Below are 26,303 nucleotides of genomic sequence, written 5' to 3'. Positions count from 1 at the left end.
CGATTCCCTGAAGACTTGACAGGGAGATGCAGAAAGGTTGATTCCCTTTCTGGAGAGTCTAGGACCAGAGGGCAGAATCTCAGAATAAGGGATCTCGCATTTGAAATAGCGATGAAGAGGAATTTCTTCTCTCAGAGGGTAGTGAATCTGTAGAATTCTTTACCACAGAGGGCTGGGCCGCATGTTCAAAGGTGAAACAGAAAGATTTGCAGGCAGTCAAGGAATCAAGATTATGGGAAAAAGCAGGAAAGTGGAGCTGAGGATTTTCAGATCAGGCATGATCTCATTGACTGGTAGAGCGTGACTTGAATGGCCTATTTCCACGTCAGAGCTGAAAATGTGTTGCTGGAGAAGCGCAGCAGATCAGGCAGCATCCAAGGAACAGGAGAATCGATGTTTCGGGCATGAGCCCTTCATCATGCCCAAAACGTCGATTCTCCTGCTGTTTGGATGCTGCCTGACCTGCTGTGCTTTTCCAGCAACACATTTTCAGCTCTGATCTCCAAGCATCTGCAGTCCTCACTTTCTCCTATTTCCACGTCAACATGTTTTAGCTCTTATGGTTTAACTTAGCTCTGATGGTGTTTGTTCCTGCTTATTGGCTAAACTAAGTACCTGTACAGCGAAGAGCAAGTTAAACTAAAGGCTCTCTACTGCCTCAATAGGTGAAGTATCCTCCTTCAGAGGTAGAAGCCTTGGATAAATTTATTTAAGAAAATTGTTTAGGTAAATCATTGCACTGGTGGAGTTGGGGTTGAATGTGAAGATTGGATGTTGCTTGGGGACTGAAGGAGGAACTGAGACAAAATCAGTGGGAGGAAGAAGGTTTGAAGGGGAACCATTACATCTGCAAGAGATTTTGGACCAATGTGTCATTGAGCCTTTGAAAGGAACAAGATAGTCTTTGTCCGTTGTGAATAGAATGGAGATCTGACTGTAATCATTTGGCCATTTCACTGAGAGTGCTGACCCTCATGAGCACTGAGCTGATGAACTATACAGGAAAGTCTGCAGTAAATGGTTTAGGGAAGAAGTCAAAGAGTTGACAGTCCATGGTATAATTGCAGGTCTATTAGAGCAAGGTGTTTGCTTGGCATCAAGCAATACAATGTAGGTCAGTTGGAGATAAGATTACAATGGAGTATATATAATTGTTTTTGTAGCCTTCCTCTTGCCCGATCACAAAGGCGCCATGCCACAGCCAGTGATATATTGCCATGTGAATGGACGGATGGCCTACTCAGTGTGAAGTTTTCTTCAGATTGAAATTTCAACAACACACTGCACAGAATTCTTCAATAACATGTCATCTCTGACAACCATCAGCATAAATTCTACTCCAATCCACAGCATCCCTGATACAAATATTCATTATAGTTGTTCTCACCACACAGTGTGTGTAGCCTTTACTGACCTCAAATTCCATTTGAAATGCTCCTCATTCACAAAAAGCTTCTTCACTTCTCAAAATATCTCCATTTTTTGGCTTGCAGCCTCTCTATTTGCTCTGTTTTTCTATGATTAAAGGCACTGTTTAAATGTAGGTCATGTCTGTCAGAGTTACATTCTACCCTTCCCTGTCCTTTCAGTTTGTAGATAATGTTCTATTAATGATTTTGCTTTCCCAATCATGTTACACTGAGTGTATAGCACAGAAATGGGCCTTTTTTTTCTATTTAGAGTCATAGTTATAGAGATGTACAGCGTGGAAACAGACCCTTCGGTCCAACCCATCCATGCTGACCAGTTATCCCAACCAAATCTAGTCCCAACTGCCAGCATCCGGCCTATATCCCACCAAACCCTTCCTATTCATATACCCATCCAAATGCCTTTTAAATGTTGTAATTGTACCAACCTCCACCACTTCCTCTGGCAGCTCATTCCATACACATACCACCTCTGTGTGAAAATGTTGCCCCTTAGATCACTTTTATATCTTTCCCCTCTCACCCTAAACCTATGCCCTCTAGTTCTGGACTCCCTGAACCCAGGGAAAAGACTTTGTCTATTTATCCTAATCATGCCCCTCATAATTTTGTAAACCTCTATAAGGTCACCCCTCAGCCTCCGACGCTCCAGGGGAAACAGCCCCAGTCCATTCAACCTCTCCTCATAGCTAAAATCCTCCAACCCTGGCAACATCCTTTGTAAATCTTTTCTGAATCCTTTCACGTTTCACAACATCTTTCTGATAGGAAGGAGACCAGAATTGTACGCAATATTCCAACAGTTGCCTAACCAATGTTCTGTACAGCCGCAACATGACCTCCCAATTCCTGTACTCAATACTCTGACCAATGTAGGAAAGCATACCAAACGCCTTCTTCACTGTCCTATCTACCTGCGACTCCACTTTCAAGGAGCTATGAAACTGCACTCCAAGGTCTCTTTGTTCAGCAATACTCCTTTCATAGGATTTTAGTTAAAGAGAGGATGTAGGAGAACATGTGTTCAGTCATGAGGTGAAAGCGAATAGGGGCAATGGCATCATTCCAAGGTGTACGAAAGGCTTGACCATTGACTATTTCGGCAGGGGAGAATCGAGTTTTCCTACTTTCTGGGCAGCCTTGGCCAGGCCAGCACGTATTGCCCATCTCTAATTGCCCTGAGGGCAGTTAAAAGTCAACCATATTGCTGTGGGTCTGGGGTCACATGTAGGCCATGGATTTCCTTCCCTAAGGGACATTAATGAACTAGCTGGGCTTTTCCTGACAATCAACAATGGATTTGTGGTCATTATTAGATTCTTAATTCCAGACATTTCATTGAATTCAAATTCCACCATCTGCCATGGTGGGATTCGTACTCTGGTCTCCAGAACATTTGTTGAGTTTCTGGATTAACATTCGAGTGATCATCCCCCTATTTGGCCCATCTGCCATTAATGATCCAAACAAATTTCCTCACCCTTGGGGTGGAACCTTCTGAGCCTGGAGCCTGGAGCTGAGAAGGCAAATTGATTGGAGGGGATGGTGAGACCCTCGAACTCTGTTACCTTCCAGCTTCTGCCTGAGTTACGTTATGTGAATGAAGACTAAAGTGGTCATAATGCTCCACTTCTGGAGCAATTATCTCAGTTCTAGATGTGATGAGAAAGAGTTGACCCACTTGACTGTTAAACTAATGTGGGTTGTGTAATCTATGCATGATGAGGGCACTGGAAATGGGGTAAGGGGTGGGCACTGAGAGCCTCTGATGCACACACGCACACATATACCCCCCTGCCAAAAAAAGTGACTAGTCCTCACCATCTTGGTGTTCCTTCTGGCACCAGCCGTGGCCTCCTCAGAATGGCTGCCGGGTGTGCAAGAAGTGGCAGCCTCTTATTGATAAAAATGACATGGATGACCGTGTGGGGCCTTGAGTTAGTACATTTGCTGACGATACAAAGATTGGTCGAGTGGGTTAACGGTGAGGTTGAGCATCTTGGACTACGAGAAGACCAAATGGGATGGTCAACTAGGCAGGTAAGTGGCAGTTGGAATTCAAGCCTGAAAAGTGTAATGTGATACATGTTTGGAAGGAGTAATCTGACAAGAAGGTATTCAGTGAATGATATGACACCAGGATGTTCTGTGAAACAATGGGACCTTGGCGTGTTTGTTTACAGATCTCTGAAGGCAGAAGGTTGTGTTACTATGGTGGTGAAAAATGCACACGGGTTACTAGCCTTTATCAGTCGAGATATAGGTTATAAAAGCAAGGAAGTCATGTTAGAGTTGTGTAGAACTTTAGAGAGACCACACCTGGAGTACTGTGTGGACTTCTGGCTGCCACATTCCAGGAAGGATGGGATTGCAATGGAAGGGATGCAGAGGAGATTCACCAGGATGCTGCCTGGGATGGAAAATTTAAGTCATAGGGAAAGGTTTGATAGGCTTGGGTTTCTTTATTGGAGCATTGCGGTGTACAAGATTATGAGTGGTGTGGACAGAATGGATATGGAGCAGCTTAGTTGAAGGGTCAGTCATGAAGAGACATTGATTCAAGATGAGGGCAGGAGGCTGAGGGGAGATGTGAGGAAAAATGTTTTTATCTGAAAGGTGGTGACAATCTAGGAGAAAGTGAGGACTGCAGACGCTGGAGACCAGAGTCGAAGTGTGTGTTGCTGGAAAAGCACAGCAGGTCAGGCAGCATCCGAGGAGCAGCAGAGTGGACGTTTCGAGTATAAAGCTCTGGAATGCACTGCCTAGGGAGGTGGTAGAGGCGAGTTGCCTCATGTCCTTTTAAAAGTACCTCATGAGCACTCGGCATGTCATAACGTACAAGGCTATTGGCCAAGCGCTGGCAAATGGGATTATGTTGAATATCAAAGATTTCTCATTTGTCAGTTCAGACTCAATGGGTGGAAGAGCCTCTTTTGCACTGTATGTTTGCATGATTCTTGTCTGACTTGAGGAATGTCCACAGCTGCCCTCCAAACTGCCCGATTGGAGGTTGAGATTCCTCAGAAGTGTTAGGTCAGGATTCACCACTTTTTTGAACAGGCAAACAAGGTGGTAATGTAGGATTCTGCTCTCTGTTTCAGCTAACACCAGAACACAGCTTTATATTGCTTTCTGTCAGGATGTATTGAGCTTCTTATTCAATGAATCGATGCTGTGCTCAGCCAAACCCTTGTCGTTGTGCATTTCACTTCCTTTCTACAGTACTGTCTGACTGGAGGAGTTCTCGTGAAGTCCATACTGGATTTGATAGTGATTATCTTGATCTCTAGATCTGGATCCCTTTGGGACATGCTGTCCCTTACACCTACATCGTCAGCTATATCATTATCCTATCCTTTTTTCCATGGATAATAGCATCAACCTTCTCAACCTTTCTTCTAATTAATGCATAAAATTCAGCATTCCAAACTTGTATCTGCTGATGCTCTGTTATAAAGATATTACATTGAGTTTTATTTATCAAATCATCCCTCACAGGAACACCAGCCCTTAGTTAAAATTAGGCCATCCTTTTATTAACAGTAAAAAAATTAATTATAGAGTCCCTGCAGTGTGGAATCAGGCCATTCAGCCCATCAAGTCCACATCAGCCCTCTGAAGGGCATCCCTCCCAGATCCACCCCATCCCTGTAACCCTGCATTTCCCGTGGCTAATCCTGCACATCCCTGAACACTATGGGCAATTGAGCACGGCCTGTCCACCCTAACCTGCACATCTTTGTACTGTGGGAGGAAACTGGGCACCCAGAAGAAACCCACGCAGATGCAAGGAGATGTGCAAACTCCACACAGACAGTCACCTGAGAGTGGAACCAAACCTGGGTCCTTGCCGCTGTTAGGCAACAGTACTAACCACTGAGCTACCATGACACCCAGTATAGTAAAAGTTAACACACCTGAGTTGTTCCAGGCATGAGACACTTCAGTTGTGAAGGTCAATTGGCGAGGTTGGGAGTGTTCTCCATGGAGGGGAGGAGGTGAACAGGAGATCTGATACAAGATTGCAAAACAATGAGAGGTCTGAACAGAAGAAACCAGGAGAAGCTGATCTTGCTTGTAACAGAACTGAGGGGGCACGAATTTCATGTTTTGCAAAAAAAAAGCAAAAGTGGACTGAGAAAAAAGTCTTTGTCATTCATCAGGAGTGGTTAAAATCTTAAATGCACTGCCTGGAAGGCATTAGGGGGAGAATTGGAATGTTATTTAAATACAAATAAGGTGCAAAGATATGTGACACAGGCAGGAAAATTGCACAAAGTGAAAATGGTCAGAGAGCTGGTGCAGACGTGATGGGCTGATTGGCCTCCTTCTGCCCTATAATAATCCTGTGGTTCTGTAAAACCATGCTGTGCAGTGAATATAATGCAAACAAAAGCAGTCAAAGGAGTTAATTAGCAGTGACTTGGTGCTCAGAAGCTTGTCAAACTAAATATTAATATTTGGTATGTCGTTTAAACTGACCTAATCCTCCATTCTGAATGAAAGCTCTTTGTGAGTTTTCAATTTGCTTAATGCTGTCATGTACAAAGACTAGAGCAAGACTGTGTAACCTACTTTTGTTTTGGAATCCCTGCTCAGTTCTGACCCATGTAGTGCAGACTGAATTGGGATGCTGACCTCGAAATGGGATCACTGTTTTCTTCCTATGTGAGCCAAGCTTCGATAGCCCTTTCTGACTCAAGAACAAAAGCTTGACATTAGCAGGTCACTCAGCACTCTTGATTCTGTCATTTCATTCTGTCTCAATCTGATCAGGTGCCACTTTTAATTTCCGAATTACACTGGGCTGGTGTGGGTGAAATAAATTATTGTGCTTTATTCTTCGTGAGATTGGGATTGAGTGTAAGGTTCACTACAAAGTGTTTCATGAAAATGACATGTATTCGGCATAAAACTACTTTGCAGTTGGTCAGAGATTGATCCCCAGTTAAGTTGTTCACTGCATTACTGGGATCAAAATACCACAATTTAATAACTGAGCAATAAGTGCAAAAGGGGATTCAGACAATCTATTACAAATAGAGTGATTGAGTAATGTGAGAAATGACGGGTAAAGGGGACTTGTGCATTAAGAATAAAAAGGAATAGAATAACATTGGTTCCCCAGTTCACACCATAGACCAGTGACTATAGCTCACAGGTACATCATTGCAGGTCAGGATGGCGTGAGATTGTGAAAGGCTCATTAGAAATGTTTTTGCAAAACACATTTACCACTGCTGTGTAAAAGCAGCCATGTGGCTTTAACGAACCTCACTGTGTTCTGTCTCAGTGATACAGCCATGCTGCAATATATGTGATTGTAATTATGTACTTGTCTGGTATTTCGCTCAGCTTTGATCTGGTTTTAATGAACACTTGTTCAGACGTCAGTTGGAGCACATTTGAACCCACTGGTCTCAAAACAAATTTACCAGCCTTCTTGAGATGATTCTGAAAATGTAAAGACTCTTCCCAAACTGTGCTGCCTCCCGGATTCCTTGGAATTATTTTGTTGCTTACCTGCATTAAACCAAAGGGGGTTTTGATTGTGTGCTGGTTTTTTTAAGTGGCTGTGGTGATATACTTAGTGCTCTGCCTGTCTCTAAAGAGTGGCTAACGTTGTCTGATCATAGCAGGTTGGGAGATTGATAGCTGGGAGCTGCAACTATAATTTTCCAGCCTTTAATCTATCATTAAGGGGGCTGTTTGACCTCATTCTGACCCCTCCCAGGACCATCCGATGGTCGCTAAAAATTAAGTTAGTTACCAAAAATGATCAGTATTTGAAAACAGGTCAGATTTATAGGATTGAGGTTATCAACAGTTTAACTGTGACCAAGCAAGTAGCAGTTGGACAGTCCAGCCAGAAGATAAAGCCAAGAAAGTAACAAAAACAGAAATTGCTGGAAAAGCTCAGCAGGTCTGCCAGCGTCTGTGGAGAGAAATCGAAGTAAACGTTTTGGGTCAAGTGACCCTGCCTTAGAACACTAAGAAGTGGAGAATGTAGTTGCTCTTTTGGTGTCACAAGGGGTGTGTTGGTTTAGTCCCCACAGCTAAAACTGAGGTGTTCACACCTCATGCTCATGATTACACTATGGTTATAACACAGAAAGAGGCCATTCAGCCCATTCTCCTGCTCCATTACCTTGCAGAGCTTCAGGTACATTTGTAATTGAGTTAAAGGTTTCTGCCTCCACCATCCAACTGGGCAGTGAATTCCAGCCACCAGCCACCTGCCACCCTCTGGGTGAGAGTGTTATTCCTTATGTCTCCTCGAATCCTTCTATTAATCTCCATGAATCTGAAATCCCATGCAATTTACTGTTCCACTGGGGGAAACAGGTCTTCTCTGTCTGCTCTGCCCAAGCCACTCATTAATTAAATCAGACAAACAAATGAATGAATTACAAGTGAAGTAAGGCTATTCAGCCCATCAAGCCTGCTCAACCATTCAATAAAGATCACAAACTTGTTGAGATGATTAATCTCATTGATGAGACGGACCTGGGAGCCATCTCTGCCACCCACACTGTTTTAGTCTGTCACCTTCAGACGGTGTGATTTACAACTGCTCCCTGGCTGCAGTGAAATGAAGTTGAAGAAGCCAGGGTCAGAGTTATGGAGCAGTAGCCGAGGTCACACATGCCTCGCTGTCCAGATGCTGAGAGGCAAACGTATGCCCAAAGATGTCCCAGCCTGGTGACAGCAGCTCAGACAGTGAGGATCAACCCAAACACTGGGTCAGTGAGGATCTACCCAAACAACGGGTCAGTGAGGATCTACCCAAACACCGGGTCAGTGAGGATCAACCCAAACACCGGGTCAGCGAGGATCTACCCAAACACCGGGTCAGTGAGGATCCACCCAAACACTGGGTCAGTGAGGATCTACCCAAACACCGGGTCAGTGAGGATCCATCCAAACACCGGGTCAGTGAGGATCAACCCAAACACCGGGTCAGTGAGGATCTACCCAAACACCGGGTCAGTGAGGATCTACCCAAACACCGGGTCAGTGAGGATCCATCCAAACACCGGGTCAGTGAGGATCTACCCAAACACCGGGTCAGTGAGGATCTACCCAAACACCGGGTCAGCGAGGATCTACCCAAACATGGGGTCAGTGAGGATCTACCCAAACACCGGGTCAGTGAGGATCAACCCAAACACCGGGTCAGTGAAGATCTACCCAAACACCGGGTCAGTGAGGATCTACCCAAACACCGGGTCAGCGAGGATCTACCCAAACACCGGGTCAGTGAGGATCAGCCCAAACACCGGGTCAGGGAGGATCTACCCAAACACCGGGTCAGTGTGGATCTACCAAAACACCGGGTCAGTGTGGATCTACCCAAACACCGGGTCAGTGAGGATCAACCCAAACAACGGGTCAGTGAGGATCTACCCAAACACCGGGTCAGTGAGGATCTACCCAAACATTTGGTCAGTGAGGATCTACCCAAACACCGGGTCAGTGAGGATCAACCCAAACACCGGGTCAGTGAGGATCTACCCAAACACCGGGTCAGTGAGGATCAACCCAAACACCGGGTCAGTGAGGATCTACCCAAACACCGGGTCAGACGTTGCTGGCCAATGAGCAGGTGATTAATCAATTCCCATAAGGAGCCACAGCAGTTTTGTACTTGGGATTGGCAAAGGATGTCTTCGTACAAGGAGATGTCAGACTAGAATCTGAAATGCAATCGCCACAGAGGGAGTTTGTCGCACTTTTCTAAGGAAAACATCAGTCACTGATGCCACGGGCTTCCCCCCCCCCCCCACACACATACACACCCACACACGTTTGGAGTTAGTCAGCTGTGAGCTGGTGCTTCATAATCTATGAGTACAGGCATTGTTGATTGTTGGAAAATCCCAAATGGTTCTCTGAAATCATTTAGGGAAGGAAATCGGCCATCCTCACCAGTCTGGCCTCCATGTGACTCCAGGCCCACAGCAATGTGGTTGACTCTTTACTTTCCTCTAGGCAACTAGGGAGAGGCAAGGAACGCTGGTCTAGCCAGTGCCCATACTCCATTAATGAATGTAAAAACAACTCAGATAGCATTGCCTACCATTCAGGTGTGCCAAGGCTGACTCACAAGTGACCAGGCGCCATCTATAACTTCAAGGTGCCACTTCTTTAAGACAGGAATCTTAATTATATATAATATTGACATAATGCTATACATTTGATGCTTCACAATATCCATTAGCACTTTTCTTGGATTATGCTCCATAAAGTAGCTGTTATGTAATCTCCCCTGCCCTCCACCCTATCGCAAAAGCTTCTCTTTTGCTTTCCCAATAACTCTCTGTCACTGGCTTAAAAATCCTTAAATCTCTATTCCCCTTCAGTTCTCATATGAAAGGCGAGGCCTGAAATCTTCTGTCTGCCTCTGAGTCTGTTGATGCTGCCATACCTGCCGGGATGTTGAGGCTTTTTCTTTGCTCTTATTGCCAGCCTCTGTGGTATTTCACTCCATAAGCACATACCGCGGGGTCTAATGAATACATGGTGTACATGGGGGCTCAGTGAGTTACGAATGTACTGTGGGTGGAATATAAATGCAGTGTGTTTGTAATAACCATGCTGGAGATGGGTATGGTGCCAGTTAAAACTGGGCAAGCGCTTTTGCCCGAAATGTCGATTCTCCTGCTTCTTGGACGCTCCCTGACCTGCTGTGCTTTTCCAGCGCCACACTCTCGACCCATTTAGCTTCAGTGCCTTCAGAGGTGAACCCCAGATACTGGCACAGTGGGCATTGCCAAATACCTAGCTCAGAGGGCTGTCTCCAAATGCTATTGTAAACAACATTGGATAGCAACCAACATTGGAGGCAGCCATAGTTTAGTTGGCCTGAGGAACAAGCATTTCTAGAACACTAACCTGGTCCACAGAAAATCCTGTTGGGATGCCCATTCTTCGGGGAAGAGATAGTCATACACGTCATACACTCACAAAGCACGGAAACAGACCCTTCAGTCCAACCAGTACGTGCCAATTACAATCCCAAACTAAACTAGTCCCACCTACATGCGCTTGGCCCACATCCCTCCAAATCTTTCTTATTCATGTACTTATCTCAATGTATTTTAAATGTTGTAACTGTACCCACATCTACCACTTTCTCTGGAAGTTTATTCCACACACAAACCACTCTGTGTAAAAACGTTGCCCCTCATGTCTTTTTCAAACTTTTCTCCTCTCACCTTAAAAATATGCCCCCTAGTTTTGAACTCCCTCAACCCTTGGGAAAAGACACCTGCCACTCACCTTATTATACCCCTCATTATTTTATAAATCTCTATAAGGTCACCCCTCAACCTCCTATGCTCCAGTGAAAAAGAGTCTCAGCCTACTCAGTTCTCCCAATAACTCACACCCTCCAGTCTGAACCCTCTCCAGCATGATAATTTCCTTCCTATAACAGAGCAAACACATCTGGACACAGTACTCCAGAACAGGCCTCTCCACAGTCCTGTACAACGTCAACACAACATCCCAACTCCTGTATACAAAGGACTGAGTGTGAAGGCAAGCTTGCTAAAGGCCTTCTTAACCAGAGCAGGAGTTTTAAAATGATGGCACATGATGTTAAATGTTGGTTATGATGTGGAGCTGGCTACTGTAGGAATGATCCGCAATCCAGAGACACACAGTTTGGAAGGAGGAGTAGGCCATTCGGCCCCTTGAGACCTCAGTGCTGTTAATTAAGGTCACGGCTGATCCGTCCGCTGCCTCAACTCCACCTTCTTGATTGTCCTCTCCCTCCCAATCTCCCAACCCAACCAATGATTCCCTTTGTCATCAAGGATCATTTCCCTAACCTGCTCTGCCACCTTCTGAGCCCGAGGGCACAGCCTGGCGCTGATCGAGCCGCAGTCAGTCGCGATGTAAATGTGACGGAGCTGTTCCAACAGTGTGAGGAGATGCTATCGAGCAGCTTGTGGAGAGAACAATCTGTGGTGGAACTGTTCCCATTATCAACCCATTCCAACTGGTGATTCATGAAGTAGATTTGAGAAACAAATCTCACCCTCAGCCTTTGGAATTGTAATATCCTGGTGTATTTGTAGCTTTCTGATTTTCCTACACATCTTGTCAGGATGTAATTCTCATGTGATCTCAGGGTAGCAGGCTTGTCTAGATGTCTGTCACTTTCATACTTTGGCCCTGCCCTGCTGAGATTGCTGGCTAACTCCCAGCATTACAGCAGTCTTTCAGTGAGTATGAGGCACTATGGAATGTTCTAAACACACAATAGGAATGCCAGTCTTTGTCTCTTTCTATTATTGTGGCCTGTCAGAGGTAAACACAGAAGGCACGAATAGAATGCTTTTATATTGATTAAGGCAGCTCTTATAACGTGGGCCTGATGCTCCAGGTGTCCCTGTACCTTGGCTGGGCCCAGTGACACAGGATGTGACAGGGCAGCAATACTCACATACCTGATCCATGACCCATGCTTTGATCGGGACCAAATACAAGTCTTCGTATGTTTTGTATTGAAGTGTGGCTTGAAATCCAGATGGTATGTGATTGTGTCTGAAAATGATTGTCGTCAATCAGTCAGTCAGAACAGATTGGCAATTGGATTTTATATATTCAGCACCAAAACAGGGGTTGCAGAGACATAAACCGTCTTCCTTCGCAGCTGAGCCAATCTCTGTGCAAACTTGGTACCTTAATTGACACTGAGCTGAACCTCGCAACTGTCCATTGCCATGACCCTTTGATCCCTGATCTGTCACATGACCTGCCTCCGACCTGACTTCTTCTCTATTGCACTGAAACTCTTACCCATTTTTTCATTATATCAGACTTCACCTCTTCGACGGTTCCTGCTTCCCTGTTGATGGCTTTCAGATTTCCATTCTCCCTCCAACATTTGCAAAAAAAAAATCTGTTATCTGAACCCCTCTCCCTCCCTCCACTACCCACTCCCTTGCTGCCATTATTGGTTTTATTGATGATTTGGACTCTGTGCGTCCGGTACTTCCAGACATGGGAATACTTTACTCAATTTACCTTGTCCAACCGCCTCATTGACTTTGAACCCCTCCACCAAATGTCCTTCCAAGAACTCCATCAGAAATTGCTGGAAAAGCTCAGCAGGCCTGGCAGCATCTGTGGAGAGAAATCAGAGTTAATGGTTGAGAGTGACCCTTCCTCGGAGAAAGGGTCACTCACTCTGAAGAGTAAACGCTGATTTCTCTCCACAGATGCTGCTGGACCTGCTGAGCTTTTCCAGCAATTCCTGTTTTTTGTTTCTGAGCGTCTGCAGTTTTTTGGGTTTTAAAATCTCCTTTTGACATTCTCTTCTCCAGGATAAAGAGCCCTAATTACTCCAAACAATTCAATTATATTAGGTTCCTCCTCCCTGAGACCATTCTTATTAACCTTTTGTCACAATTCACTTTAATGTCCTCACACCTTTCTTAAATTGAAGGCCTGGAATGGCACACAGCACTCCAATCCAAGGTTGAACTTGTTGTTCTACACAAATTTATCATAACTTCTTTGATTTTGTTGCATCCAGGACAAAGCAGCCCGCTTATTGGCACCACACCCACAAACACCTACTCTCTCCACCCACCAATGCTCAGTAGCAGCAGTGTGTACCATCCACAAGGTGCACGGCAGAAATTCACTGAGGCTCCTTCAACAACCCCTTCCAAACCCACAACCATTTCCTTCTAGAAAGACAAGGTACACAGTGCAACACCTGTGAGATCCCCTCCAAGCCACTCACTATCCTGTCTTGGAAATATATCGATGTTCCTTGAGTATTGCTGGGTCAAAATCCTGGAGTTCCCTCCCTAAGGACATTGTGGATCTCCTTACAGCATGTGCACTGTAGTGGTTCAAGAAAGCACCTCACTACCACTTTCTCAGGGGTACGAAGGATGACTAATAAATGCAGGCCCACCAGCAACCCATGCATCCCATGAACGAATAAGAGCCAAACAAAACCCTATGCCACTATTCATAAAAATCCAGATGCTTATTACAGAATCCCTGGTCACACAGTTCCCTCTTACTGCTGTCTGGCTGCTATCATTCAGTATTAGTCCCTTTACACTTCATTAGTTCTCTGCTATGACCAGAATGAAGAAACTCCCACAATTTGTCTTGCATACGAACGGGTTTTGTTGTAGGCAGCACATTTTTAATTTGGTCACATTTATAGACTCAAAGAACACCTAGGGCAGCGTGGTGGCTCAATGGTTAGCATTGCTACCTCACAGCGCCAGGGACCCGGGTTCGATTCCAGTCTCGTATGACTGTCTGAGGGGAGGTTGAACATTCTCCCCGTGTCTGCGTGGGTTTCTTTTGGGTGCTCCGGTTTCCTCCCACATTCCAAAAGATGTGCAGGTTAGGTGTGTTGCCCATAGTGTTAGGCACATTAGTCAGAGCTAAGTGGGTCTGAGATTAGACTCCCTACAGCGTGGAAACAGGCCCTTTGGCCCAACTAGTCCACACCGACCCTCTGCAGAGTGCCCCATTTCCTTCTGACTAATGCATCTAACAGTATGGGCAATTTAGCATGGCCAACTCATGTAACCTGCACATCTTTGGACTGTGGGAGGAAATCCACACAGGGAGAATGTGCAAACTCCCCACAGGTAAAAACAATGACTGCAGATGCTGGAAACCAGATTCTGGATTAGTAGTGCTGGAAGAGCACAGCAGTTCAGGCAGCATCCAACGAGCAGCAAAATCGATGTTTCGGGCAAAAGCCCTGATGAAGGGCTTTTGCCCAAAACGTCGATTTCGCTGCACTTTGGATGCTACCTGAAATACTGTGCTCTTCCAGCACTACTAATCCAGAAACTCCACACAGTTGCCCGAGGCTGGAATCTAACTTTGGACCCTGGTGCTATGAATCAGCAGTGCTAACTACTGAGCCACCGTGCCGTGCCTCATTGGTTACTCTGCGGAGGGTCGGTGTGAACTTGTTGGGCCGATGGGCCTGTTTCCATGCTGTAGGGAATCTAATCTAATCTTTATAAAAATCCTGTCCTGTGAACTTGTGGTAATGGTAATGGCGGTGGGAGACTGAAGGGTGAGGGTTCAAGGCCCATTCTAGATGTTGGAAGATACAACCTAAACTGACATGCTGATGCGGTATAGACAGACCTCTGACTGTGAGGTATTAAACATCTTTGTACTGTATGGGATGCACCATGGGCTTCTTCAGGAAGGTTGGGGAGCTCTTCCTTGTTTCCAGGTGAACACTTACCCCACAATGGGCACACAGTGAAGAAGATTATCATTGTCCAAATTGGAGATTTATGGAATGGTTACAGAATATAGGAAGGATGTTACTCCATTGAAGAGGGTTCAGAAAAGAGTTATCAGGGTTTGGTAGGTTTGTATTATAAAAATAGACTGGGCCTTTTTTTACTGGAGTGTAGGAGGTTGACACGTGACCTGATAGAGGTTTATAAAACCATGAGAGGCATGGATGAGCTGAATAGCTGAGGGCATTTCCATGGGATGGGGGAGTTCAAAGGTAGGGGGCATATTTTTATGTTGAGAGGAGAGTGATTCATGTGTGGAACAAACTGCCAGAGGAAATGGTGGATCAAGGTACAGCTACGGTATTTAAAAGATATTTGGATAAGTTAATGAATAGAAAGGGTTTGAAGGGATATGGGTCAAGTACAGGCAGATGGGACTCGTTTAGTTGGGATTATGTTCAGCATGGACTGGTTGGACTGAAGCGTTTGTTTTAATACTGATCATTTCTGATGAAGGGCTTATGCCCGAAACATTGACTCTCCTGCTCCTTGGATGCTGTCTGACCTGCTGTGCTTTTCCAGCGCTGCACTTTTTCAGTCTCCAGCATGCCCAGTCCTCGCTTTTTCCCTATTTCCATGCTGTTCTAACTTTATAACTCTATGAGAAAAGTAGGTCATTTAGCCCATTGTATCCCTGTAAGAGCCAGTGAGTTAGCCCCATGCTGCTACCTTTTCCCTGTAGTCTTGCAGGTTCATATCCTTTCTGACCTAAATGTTGAATTCCTTTTGAAACCACAGGTGAATCTGCCACCTTCACTCTGGCAAGCAGTACATTCCAGTCCCAGAGCACCACATCCCTATTTCTGGATCTTGATCCTTCCTCCACTGGAGACAGGGTATCTCTCTATGACCTCAGTCCAAAATCTTCCTGATTTGAACACCTTTTATCATACATCCTAGCAGTCTTGTGTTCTCATAGAATAGCCCCAATTTCACCAATTTACCCCAGTACCTTAAGCCTCTCATTTCTGGATCCATACTGATAAATCTTTTCTCCAGCCTCTCCAATGCCTTCACAATATTCTGAAAGGTTAAATCAATGTTTTACAAAGGTCCACCATAATTTTGTTGCACTTGTACTTTCTGACCCTGTGGTTTTAAAATGATCCTGTGTCTTTTATAATTGGCAAATAGGCTCCTGTTCCAGAGTTGTCCGTAATCCTGACACTGGAATGTTTGGGAATCCCACTGGGAAATGTATGAGCAAACATACACAGCCAGGCATCAGGGTCTTTGCCTGCCCTTATTATGAATGCCTGGCTGAGTTCCAAGACTCACACATCGACTAACATGGCCAAGTGTTATTTCTGCGAATTGTAGTAGAGAGTTCACTTTGCTCTATTGGCATTTTATGATGTTATAATATTCTTGTATTGGTCTTTCTGCCATTTTATTTGTCAGTGTCTTGTCTGTTTCTTTGGATAAGCTTAAGAAATGTGAAGGGAGCAGTACTCTGTAACTGATTCTACAATAGCCCTGTCTGACTGGTACTTTCATAGGGCTGAATTCTTTTTTCTCAAGCAGATTTCTGAATGGATATTTTTTTCTCCTTGGCAATTTGAAATTTGTTGTTTCTATAATATAGCTGAGTATAGTACAGGCTGCTTCAATGAGTCTGCCTTTCTCCCTGCCTTCATGGACTCAGACTGTACATTGTGAAGGTTCTTTAAACCCAAGGTAGGTTTGGGAATCTGGGAAATTTCACAACCGGGACCTACCCATCTTGACAGTGAAAAGTCACCATATTAACTGCATTAAACTCACAAACTCTGAAACCTCCTCAAAAAGCTCAGTCGATTTCATGAAGCGTGATTTGCCGAGGACAATTCTGTGTTCTCTTTCCTTAATAAATCAACATTTGTCCACATGGCTGTTCATCTGGCCCTGGGTTATTGTCCTTAATAGCTTTCCCACCTTTAGCGTTCCTGGTGCATGGTTTGTGGGTGTATCTAGATGTCGCTTTTTCAACAAAGGTGCAATGTTGGAATTTCTCAAGAGGTGAGAGGGAATTGAAAACTTTTAGTCTGAACCCCTGTAATTTTCAACATTAATTTCCTTAAGTATCATGACTGCATCTGACACAGAGCAGTCTTTTAAAAAAAAGTAGTCATTCTAAAATGACCTCTTTACCAATTGTTGTTCCACCAACTATCTTAACCACTTCCTCTTTTAGTATAACTTTGGCAGTATCTTCTGTGGTACAGTCAGATGCAATATTCTCATGTAGTATCTCAGCTGGGACGAAGCCCTCTTGTCAGATTTCCATTATTGGATGAGCTCAACTCCACTTTTCTAAAATAACTTTTAATATTTTTATGCCTGCAGAAATTTTGGAATCCTTTTCATGTTTCTTCCCAGGCTCTTCTCATTCTCTCTCTTGGCTTCTCTTGTCATTTACTTCATCACTTCTTTGAACAGTTTTATATTCAGCCCTGTTGTTGTATTATCAATTCGACAACTAACTACAGGAACTAGGAACAGGAGAAGGCCATTTGGTCCATTGAGTCTGTTCCATGATTCTCCCAATATCCCTTGAGGCCTTTAAAATCTTAAATATCTCTTTGATCGAATATGTGCAGTCAGTTTGCCTCAATAGCCTTCTGTGAGAGAGAATTCCACAGCTCCACTAGCCTTTGAGTGAATCTGAGTCCTCATCTCAGTCCTAAGTGGTCTATCCCGTATCCTGAGCCTGAGTGCCTTGGATCTAGACTCCCCAAGCAGGATAAACATTCTCCCTGCACCTGGTCTGTAAAAACATGTCAGAATTATATATGTATTAATCAGCTCCCCACTCGTTCTCCTAAACTCTAGTGAATATAACCCAGTCAAACCAATCACTCCACATGGGACAGTTCTGTGCCTGTGTCAGAAGAAGTGTTGTATCTGAAGGATTGAATTGAATTAGATTTACTGTCACATACTCAAATGAAATCTTTACAAGTCACCACATATGATGCCATCTTAGGTACAAGATACCTTGGCACAGATTCTTCAGTACAACTTCTTAGGAAACATATTAGGAAAATAAAGAACTAGAATGTCCAGTATTACAGATCATGGGAGTAAATTTTACACATAGATAAATAAGAAGTTCAGAATATTGATCTTTCCAACCCATCTTGCCTCCAGTCTGTGCTGGGCCTTGAATTGTCTTGAGGCCAGCAGTCCATGCTGAGGCCACTGTGGTACTCTCTGGGAAGTGAGGGAAGTGATTGCTGGGCATCTTGCTGAGATATTTGACTCATTGACTATCACAGGTGAAGTGCCGGAAGTCTGGCATTTGGCTAACGTGGTGCCACTATTTAAGAAAGGTGGTCAGGATAAGTCAGGGAACTATAGACCGGTGAGCCTGACATTGGTGGTGAGCAACTTGCTAGAGGGAGTCTTTAGGCACAGGATTTACATGTATTTGGATTGGGATAGTCAACATAGTTTTGTGCATAGGAAATCATGTCTCACGAACATGATGGTGGATCACACCTTGTATGGCAGGAGGCAGAGCAGAAGGAAAATCGCAACATTTGGGGGGAAGTTTAAACAAAGAATGGCAGTCCATAATCCCTGCTGATTGACAATGTCGACGGCTTTTGTGAGGTCAACGAAGATACATAGAAGGATTGGTGTTGTACCCTGCATTTTTAGAGTCATAGAGTCATAGAGATATACAGCATGGAGTCAGACTCTTTGGTCCAACTCATTCATAACAGCCAGATATCCTAAGTCAATCCAGTCCCATTTGTCAGCATTTAGCCCACATCCCTCTAAACTCTTCCTATTCATATACCCATCCCGATGCCTTCTAACTGCTGTAATTGTACCAGCCTCCACCACTTTCCTGACAGCTCATTCCTTACATGCACCACCCTCTGTGTGAAAAAGGTGCCCTTTAGTTGTTTCCCTCAGCACAGATCCAACATTTGGATGGAGACCTGTCAATGTGTGTCGCACCAATGCTGTTCTGGATCCTCTTCCCAAAATCCATGATGAGGCCTTGGACATCACTGCCCACTTTCCATACCTTGGTGGGGGGCCTATTCAACAAGGGCAGACACCAACAACAAGACTCAATACCTCCTTCAGTTGGCGGGCTCAGGGTCTACAGAGCAGTAATGATAATGGCCCAGAGACAAGGACTGGGTACAGTGGTCACCTTGGTCTTCTGGAGAGATACCTTCAGCCCTGCCACTGAAAGATACATTGGCAGGCTGGGCACCCCAATGTGAGAGTACTTGCTCAAGGCCCACTTTCCCAGCACTGAGACACTGATCAGATCTACTCGGGAGGCAGAGGTCACATTGTCTGCATGCCTCACACAAAACCCGTGAGAAAACGCTATATCCAGACACGATTAGCAAAGCCCACAAAGGCAGAAGAAGCTGTTCAAAGACCAACCTCAAACCTCCTTGAAACCTCTCAACATTGACACCTGGAAAACTCAGTCAAAGACTGACTGAACGGGCTGGGAGGAATGTGGAAAGAATCTGTACATCTCTAGCATCAAGCTGAAGTGTTGGCAGAAATAGTAGCCTGTGGCAACCCCCAAAGCCCTAACCACTGTCAGTGGTGCTGCCAGCTGACTAACCCTAATAGATGTGGATGGCCATTCGGTCTATTTAAGTCTGTCTCTGAGGAGTAGCACAATTCTCTCTCCAATCAGCTGTGTCTTTTCATTTGACAGGTATTTGCTGGATTGCACTGTGTCGATGGTTTCATCACAGCATCTATGCAAGAAAACATCTTTCTCATTTTACCTGAACTAGTATGAAATGGCATGATTTGAATATCCCCCTTTAGTTTAAAGATGTAACCTGAATTAAATATTTGCATCTTTGCCTTTTACGGGATTTGGGTGTTTCTGGCAAACCTAGCATTTGTTGAACGTCCTGAATTGAACTGAATGACCTGCTGGGCTATTTCTGAAGGTGGTTAAGTGTGGGTGGGTCTGGAGTCACAGGTAGGCCAGACTGGGGAAAGACAGCAGATTCCGCATGAATGGACCAGATGGGTCACTGAAGCGATCATTTCAGAGTCAGTATTACTGTGAAGGGCTTTCAATCCCTGGCTGTTTTCTTTTCAAGTTACTGAGTTTAACTTCCATCAGCTCCTGTGTTGCAATTTGAGCCCATTTCCACACAGTGTTAGCTGGGATGCACAAGCCTTGTAATAAAACCCTCCCACCCAAACCAAACAGCAGACACCTCTATTGCAGTTAATGGAATTAAGTATCATGGTGTACACTGGGCAGCTTGCCCCCTCTCACCTGTTTTGCATCACCTTCTCAACCAAATTTCTCTCCCAGTCTAACATGAAGCCCCAACATAGAAACATATATAGGAACAGGAGTAGGCCATTCAGCCCTTTGAGCCTGTTCTGCCATTCAATATGGTCATGGTCCAACTCAGGCCCCTATTCCAATCTTTGCCTTTGATCTCTTTAGCTCTAAGAAAGATATTTAACCCTTTCTTGAAAATATTCGATGTTTTGGTGTTGACCGCTTTCTGTGGCAGAGTTCCACAGGTTCTGTGGATGAAGTCATTTCTCTTCATCCCCCCTTCATCTTTGAGTTGTGATCCCTGGCTCTCACCTCCTCGCTCATTGGGAACATCTTTTCTGCGTTTAGATTAGATTCCCTACAGTATGGAAGCAGGCCCTTCGGCCCAACAAGTCCACACCGACCCTCTGAAGAGTAACCCACCCAGACCCAGTCCCCTACCTTATATTTACCCCTGACTAATGCATCTAACACTACGGGCAATTTAGCATGGCCAATTCACCAGCTGCACACCTTTGGACTGTGGGAGGAAACAGGAGCACCCGGAGGAAACCCACCCAGACACAGGGAGAATGTGCAAACTCCACACAGACAGTTGCCAGAGGCTGCAATCAAACTCGGGTCCCTGGCACTGTGAGGCAGCAGTGCTAACCACTGAGCCACCGTGCCACCCCAATTTACCCTGTCAGTTTACCCTGTCTAACCCTGTTACAATTTTATATAGGCCTCGATGAGACACCCCCCTCATTCTTCTGAACTCCAGTCAATATCTTCCTAGAAGAAGGGTTTATGCCCGAAACGTCGAATCTCCTGTTCCTTGGATGCTGCCTGACCTGCTGCGCTTTTCCAGCAACACATTTTCAGCTCTGAATATCTTCCTAACCAATCCAATCTCTCTTCAAACGTCAGTCCTACCATCCCAGGAATCAGTCTTTGTTGCAATCCCTGCATCTCCCTATCCTTTCACAGATGAGGAGACCAAAACTGCAGACAGCACTTCAGGGTGTGGCCTCACCTGCAGAGTTGCAGCGAAACATCCCTGCTCTTGCACCCACATCCTCTCATTAGGAAGACCGACAGAGCATTCTCTGTTCACTGCACCTACATGCTTACCTTCAGAGACTGGAGGACAGCTTCTGGCTCTTTGCCACTGGATAGCAATGCCATTGTCAGTTCTCCATAATCAGAACTTGGTCCAGACCACAAGGAGTGGTCTGACCAGTGCCCTGTACAGTTTAACAAGGATTTCACAGAATTCCTGATAACTCACCCATTGTTCGCACACCCACCCGGTAACTCGTTTGACTCTGATTACAGCACCCCACCTATTTTGGCATTGTCTGAAAATTTGACTAAGTTTATACCAAGTCATTGATGCAAGTTTGCTGCTGTATTTGTCTCAACATGCAGGGATGGCATAATATTGACATAGTTTGTGAATTGTTCTTATTATCCTTACACCACTTTAATAACACAGTTTTAAAAACAAAACTTCCTTTTTTTCAGAGAGTCTTTAAGGAGTTTGATGCGGTCGAACTGGAAATTTGATCACTGAAGACGGAATTAAATCTCGAGGAAGTGCCATGGAGTTTGTGTTGCTTCTGCTGATTTCCCATCTAAATTTCATTTGTGGATTCATCCCAGGTAAAGTCACTCTAAAATCCCTAGCTGTATTAGACCCTGAACAAAAGAATTCCTTTCAGTCTGGAAGGCAAAATAAAATCAAAGATTTCACCTCTGATGTTGCATAAGATTTTAGTTATTTATGAAAAGCAGCAAAATCTGAGCTGTGTTTTGTTGAACTCTCTAGTAATCACCTTCAGTCTGATGGTCCTCAGATGTGTTTGAAGGTAGGAGACAGAGGGTGGTGGTGGAGGGTTGTTTTTGGGACTGGGGGCCTGTGACCAGCATTGTGCCACACAGATCGGTGCTGGGTCTACTGCTTTACATCATTTCTATGAATGATTTAGATGTGACTGTAGGAGATATGGTTAGTAAGTTTGCAAAAGACACTAAAATTGGAGGTATTGTGGACAGTGAAGAAGGTTACCTCAGAGTACAACAGAATCTTGATCAATTGAAAAATTAACGAAGAGGATTGATGAGGGCAGAGCGGTGGACATGATCTATATGGACTTCAGTAAGGCATTCGACAAAAGTTCCCCATGGGAGACTGGTTAGTAAGGTCAGATCTCATAGAATACAGGGAGAACTAGCCATTTGGATACAGAACTGACTCAAAAGTAGAAAACAGAGGGTGGTGGTGGATGGTTGTTTTTCAGACTGGAGGCCTGTGACCAGTAGAGTGCCACAAGGCTTGATGCTGGGTCCACTATATTTCATCATTTATATCAATGATTTGGATATGTACATAGGAGTTATAGTTAATGAGTTTGCAGATGACACTAAAATTGGAGGTGTAGTGGACAACGAAGAGGGTTACCTCAGATTACAACAGGATCTTGACCAGATGGGCCAATGGGCTGAGAAGTGGCAGATGGAGTTTAATTCAGATAAATGTAAGGTGCTGCATTTTGGGAAAGCAAACCTGAGCAGGACTTATACACTTAATGGTAAGGTCCTAGGGAGTGTTGCTGAACAAAGAGACCTTGGAGTGCAGGTTCATAGCTCCTTGAAAGTGGAGTTGCACATAGATGGGATTGTGAAGAAGGTGTTTGGTATACTTTCCTTTATTGGTCAGAGTATTGAGTATAAGAGTTGGGAGGTCATGTTGCGGCTGTACAGGACATTGGTTAGGCCACTGTTGGAATATTGCGTACAATTCTGGTCTCCTTCCTATTGGAAAGATGTTGCGAAACTTGAAAGGGTTCAGAAAAGATTTCCAAGGATGTTACCAGGGTTGGAGGATTTGAGCTACAGGGAGAGGTTGAATAGGCTAGGGCTGTTTTCCCTGGACCATCGGAGGCTGAGGGGTGACTGCAGAGAGATTTATAAAATCATGAGGGTCATGGATAGAATAAATAGACAGTCTTTTTTTCCTGGGGTGGGGAAGTCCAGAGCTAGAGGGCATAGGCTTAGGGTAAAAGGGGAAAGATGTAAAAGGGACCTAAGGGGCAATTTTTTCACACAGAGGGCGGTACGTGTATGGAATGAGCTGCCAGAGGATGTGGTGGAGGCTGGTACAATTGCAACATTTAAATGGCATCTGGATGAGTATATGAATAGGAAGGGTTTAGAGGGATGTGGACCAAGTGTTAGATTAGGTTGGGATATCTGGTTGGCATAGTCAAGTTGGACTGAAGGGTCTATATCTGCACTGTTTATCTTTATGACTATGACCCTAAATGGGCCGGCGGGCTGAGGAGTGGCAGATGGAGCTGAATTTAGATAAATGTGAGGTACTGCGTTTTATGAAACTTGAAAGGGTTCAGAAAAGATTTACAAAGACGTTGCCAGGGTTGGAGGGTTTGTGGTACAGGCAGAGGCTCAATAGGCTGGGGCTGTTTTCCCTGGAGCATCAGAAGCTGAAGACCTTCTAAATGTTTATGAAATCATATGGATAGGCTGAATAGGCAGGGTCTTTTTCCCAAGATGGTGGCTTCCAAAACTAGAGAGCATAGATTTAAGGTGAGTGGGGCAAGATTTAAAAGGGACCTGAGGGGCAAGTCTTCATGTAGAGGGTGGCACATCTATGGAATGAGCTGCCAGAGGAAGTGGTGGAGGCTGGTATAACTACAGCATTTAAAAGGCATTTTGATGGATACATGAATTGGAAGGGTTTAGAGGGATATGGGCCAATTTCTGGCAAATGGGACTAGATTAGATTAGAATATATGGTTGGCATGGAGAAGTTGGACAGAATGATCTGTATTATGACTTTACCTTATTTTGACCCCTTGAGCATTATTCCATTATTTTCACATGATTCCACATTAGTTGCCATTATTCCACATTGCATTCACTTGTCTAAACTTTATCAAGTGGAATTTTCTCCCTAAATAATTAAAGATGAGGGTCCTTCCATTTAAGGTGGCACCAAGACAAACTTTTGTTTTCATTCCACACATGGACAGTGGGGTCTCAGGATAACTTGAAGGAAGAGGTATCAGGGTTTGAGCAGGGGATGAGCTGTTGTGAGACCGGAATCAGGTAATGTTATAGAGGTTGTAATCGGAGGCAATTGGGAAAAATAGATATTTTAAAGCTAGTCTCAGGATCAGCTGTGATAACAAGTTTGCAAAGAGATTGGTTTGATTTCAAACTATTGCCAAGGAGAGGGCTGGAGTCAATAGCTCAGCAGCAGAATTTGGACTGGGAGCAAAAGCAATGGCCTGAGCCACGGGTCAAGGACAGGATAATTGGGCCTAGGATTCCAAAATGGCCCCCACAGTGCTCGGATTGAGAGCTGGCCTGGAGATTGGGGCAGGGTGAGGGGGTGTGTGGTGGGGACGGTCATGATGGACAGAGCGGGCTCCTGGGCAAGGGCCGAATCGAGGGCCCTGATTTCTCTCCCTATCCTTGCTTCAGACTTCCCAATATTTAACAGCAGGGAGTTTCTGCCCATCCTTACTGGGTGTCAGACAGGCCACCCCCTGGTGAATTAGCTACAGTGGAGGAGTCGAGAGAGTTGATCTGAGGTAAAGCTGATGTTGTCAGTGCACATGTGAAAACATGTCTATTGTTGAAGATTATGAGTGGCTGAAGTTCTCTGTATGTATGTTAAAACCATCGGGCGCTACCATCTGCATTAAATTGCGGCTGTGTCGCTGCCTGGGAACCTCCCTAAAACCAATAGTTCAGGTCAGCTCTGTTTTCAATGCTGTCTCCACTATCTGGCGTGTATTCACTACACTGTCTGTCGAAACGTAACTATTTCAAGTCTGGTTGACATTTTGGATCACGAACGTGTTAACACTTATCCTGACTTGCCCGGAGATTAGGAAAAGCAACACTCCTCTCAAAGCCTGGAGGATGCTCTCCAGTTGATGATTAAATAAATCGCTGCCATTTCATGGTAGATACTGTGAGAGATGATATTTCCCATTCATTTTCCCACAGGGAAGGTGGTTAGAGCCTAGCTAGCTTTATGCTGACCTTCAGTTTGATATAGCAAAGAAAAAGAGTCCAAGTCAACACAAACGTATTAGTATTTATGTTGACACACACTTTAACAGGCTCGATCTCCAGCTATTACCTGTTTCTGGATAAATTATTTATACTTGCAGGATATGATCACCTGATGATCGCTAACTTTCCAAAGATGAAGTTTCATTTCAAGATGGCTTCCTCCTGAGGACTATTCACCTTTGATAACTTCTCTCCTTCCAGGTCTTTATCAACCTTCATGCATTGAGAATAGCAGCAGGGTTTATTATGTAGCTTTTACTTTATGTTTTGCCTATCTGGCTCCCATTCACGGGTTCTCCTAACCAGCTTGGTCGATAAGGATGGATCATCTTAGAGGACTAGCGAGGAGGGATGTTAATGTTGAAGTGAAGTGAGCAAATGTTATTTTATATGTTTATGTCAACTCAGCCACATTTGTTGATTTTTCCATTCAGTCTTGGTTCCGCTGAAGTGTGGATCAGTATAAAAAGTGTGATTCTGGTCAGGCAGCGTCCAAGGAGCAGGAGAGTTGACATTTCAAGCATAAGCTCTTCTTCAGGAATAAGCAGTTTATGTTTGAAGCCTTGATTCTCCTGCCCCTCGGATGCTGCCTGACCTGTTGTGCATTTCCAGCACCACACGTTTTGACTCTGATCTCCAGTATCTGCAGTCCTCACTTTCCCCTGTGAATCAGTACATCTGAGGATTGATCACGAGCTAATTTCTTAGTCAAGGCCCCATGAATTAAACTGTGTTTGGAGAAATGCCTTTGTATCTTTAATGTACTGACTGGCTTGCCATGGTCATGTGACTGCTACCTCTGCTGAAAGTGCCTGTGTGCGCCATCTGTGGGGGCCAGGAACCACACCTTTCTAATCTCATGCTGTGTTATGACTACATTACACAGGCTTACATAAGAAATATGGCACAGAAACAGGCCATTCTGCCCAACTAGCCCATGCCAGTGATGGTGTTCCGTCAGAGACGGCTCCCATCATTCCTCATGTAAACCTATCATATTGGCAGATCAAGGTAAATTCTTGATATTAATGGACATGGGATCGTTTAGACAAACGTTACTGATACTAAAAGGGAATTTTCAAACTACGTCTGATCCAGATAGCAGTGGTTATGTGAATCAGTCAGTTTTTAATCATTTTGGAATGGACTGTTGTAGACACTCAAGCATTTCTCATTCCAAATGAATTATTTTGCTTCCCA

General features: G+C 44.6%; 1 protein-coding gene across 2 annotated transcripts in view; it reads left to right on the top strand.

Moving 5' to 3' along the window:
• alpl (alkaline phosphatase, biomineralization associated) overlaps positions 1-26,303 on the top strand; it is a 126,138-nt gene that overhangs the window by 29,099 nt on the left and 70,736 nt on the right. For both annotated transcript variants that reach the window (XM_060852345.1, XM_060852344.1), the window contains exon 3: positions 21,522-21,659. In XM_060852345.1, coding sequence (XP_060708328.1) covers positions 21,599-21,659 — 61 coding nt within the window. In that variant the 5' untranslated portion in view covers positions 21,522-21,598. The remainder of the gene's footprint in view (positions 1-21,521; positions 21,660-26,303) is intronic.

The sequence above is a fragment of the Hemiscyllium ocellatum genome, chromosome 37 (genome assembly GCF_020745735.1).
Source record: "Hemiscyllium ocellatum isolate sHemOce1 chromosome 37, sHemOce1.pat.X.cur, whole genome shotgun sequence".
NCBI lineage: Eukaryota > Metazoa > Chordata > Chondrichthyes > Orectolobiformes > Hemiscylliidae > Hemiscyllium > Hemiscyllium ocellatum.
The sequence above is the reverse complement of the archived record's forward strand: the minus strand, read 5'-3'. Positions and strand labels throughout refer to the sequence as shown.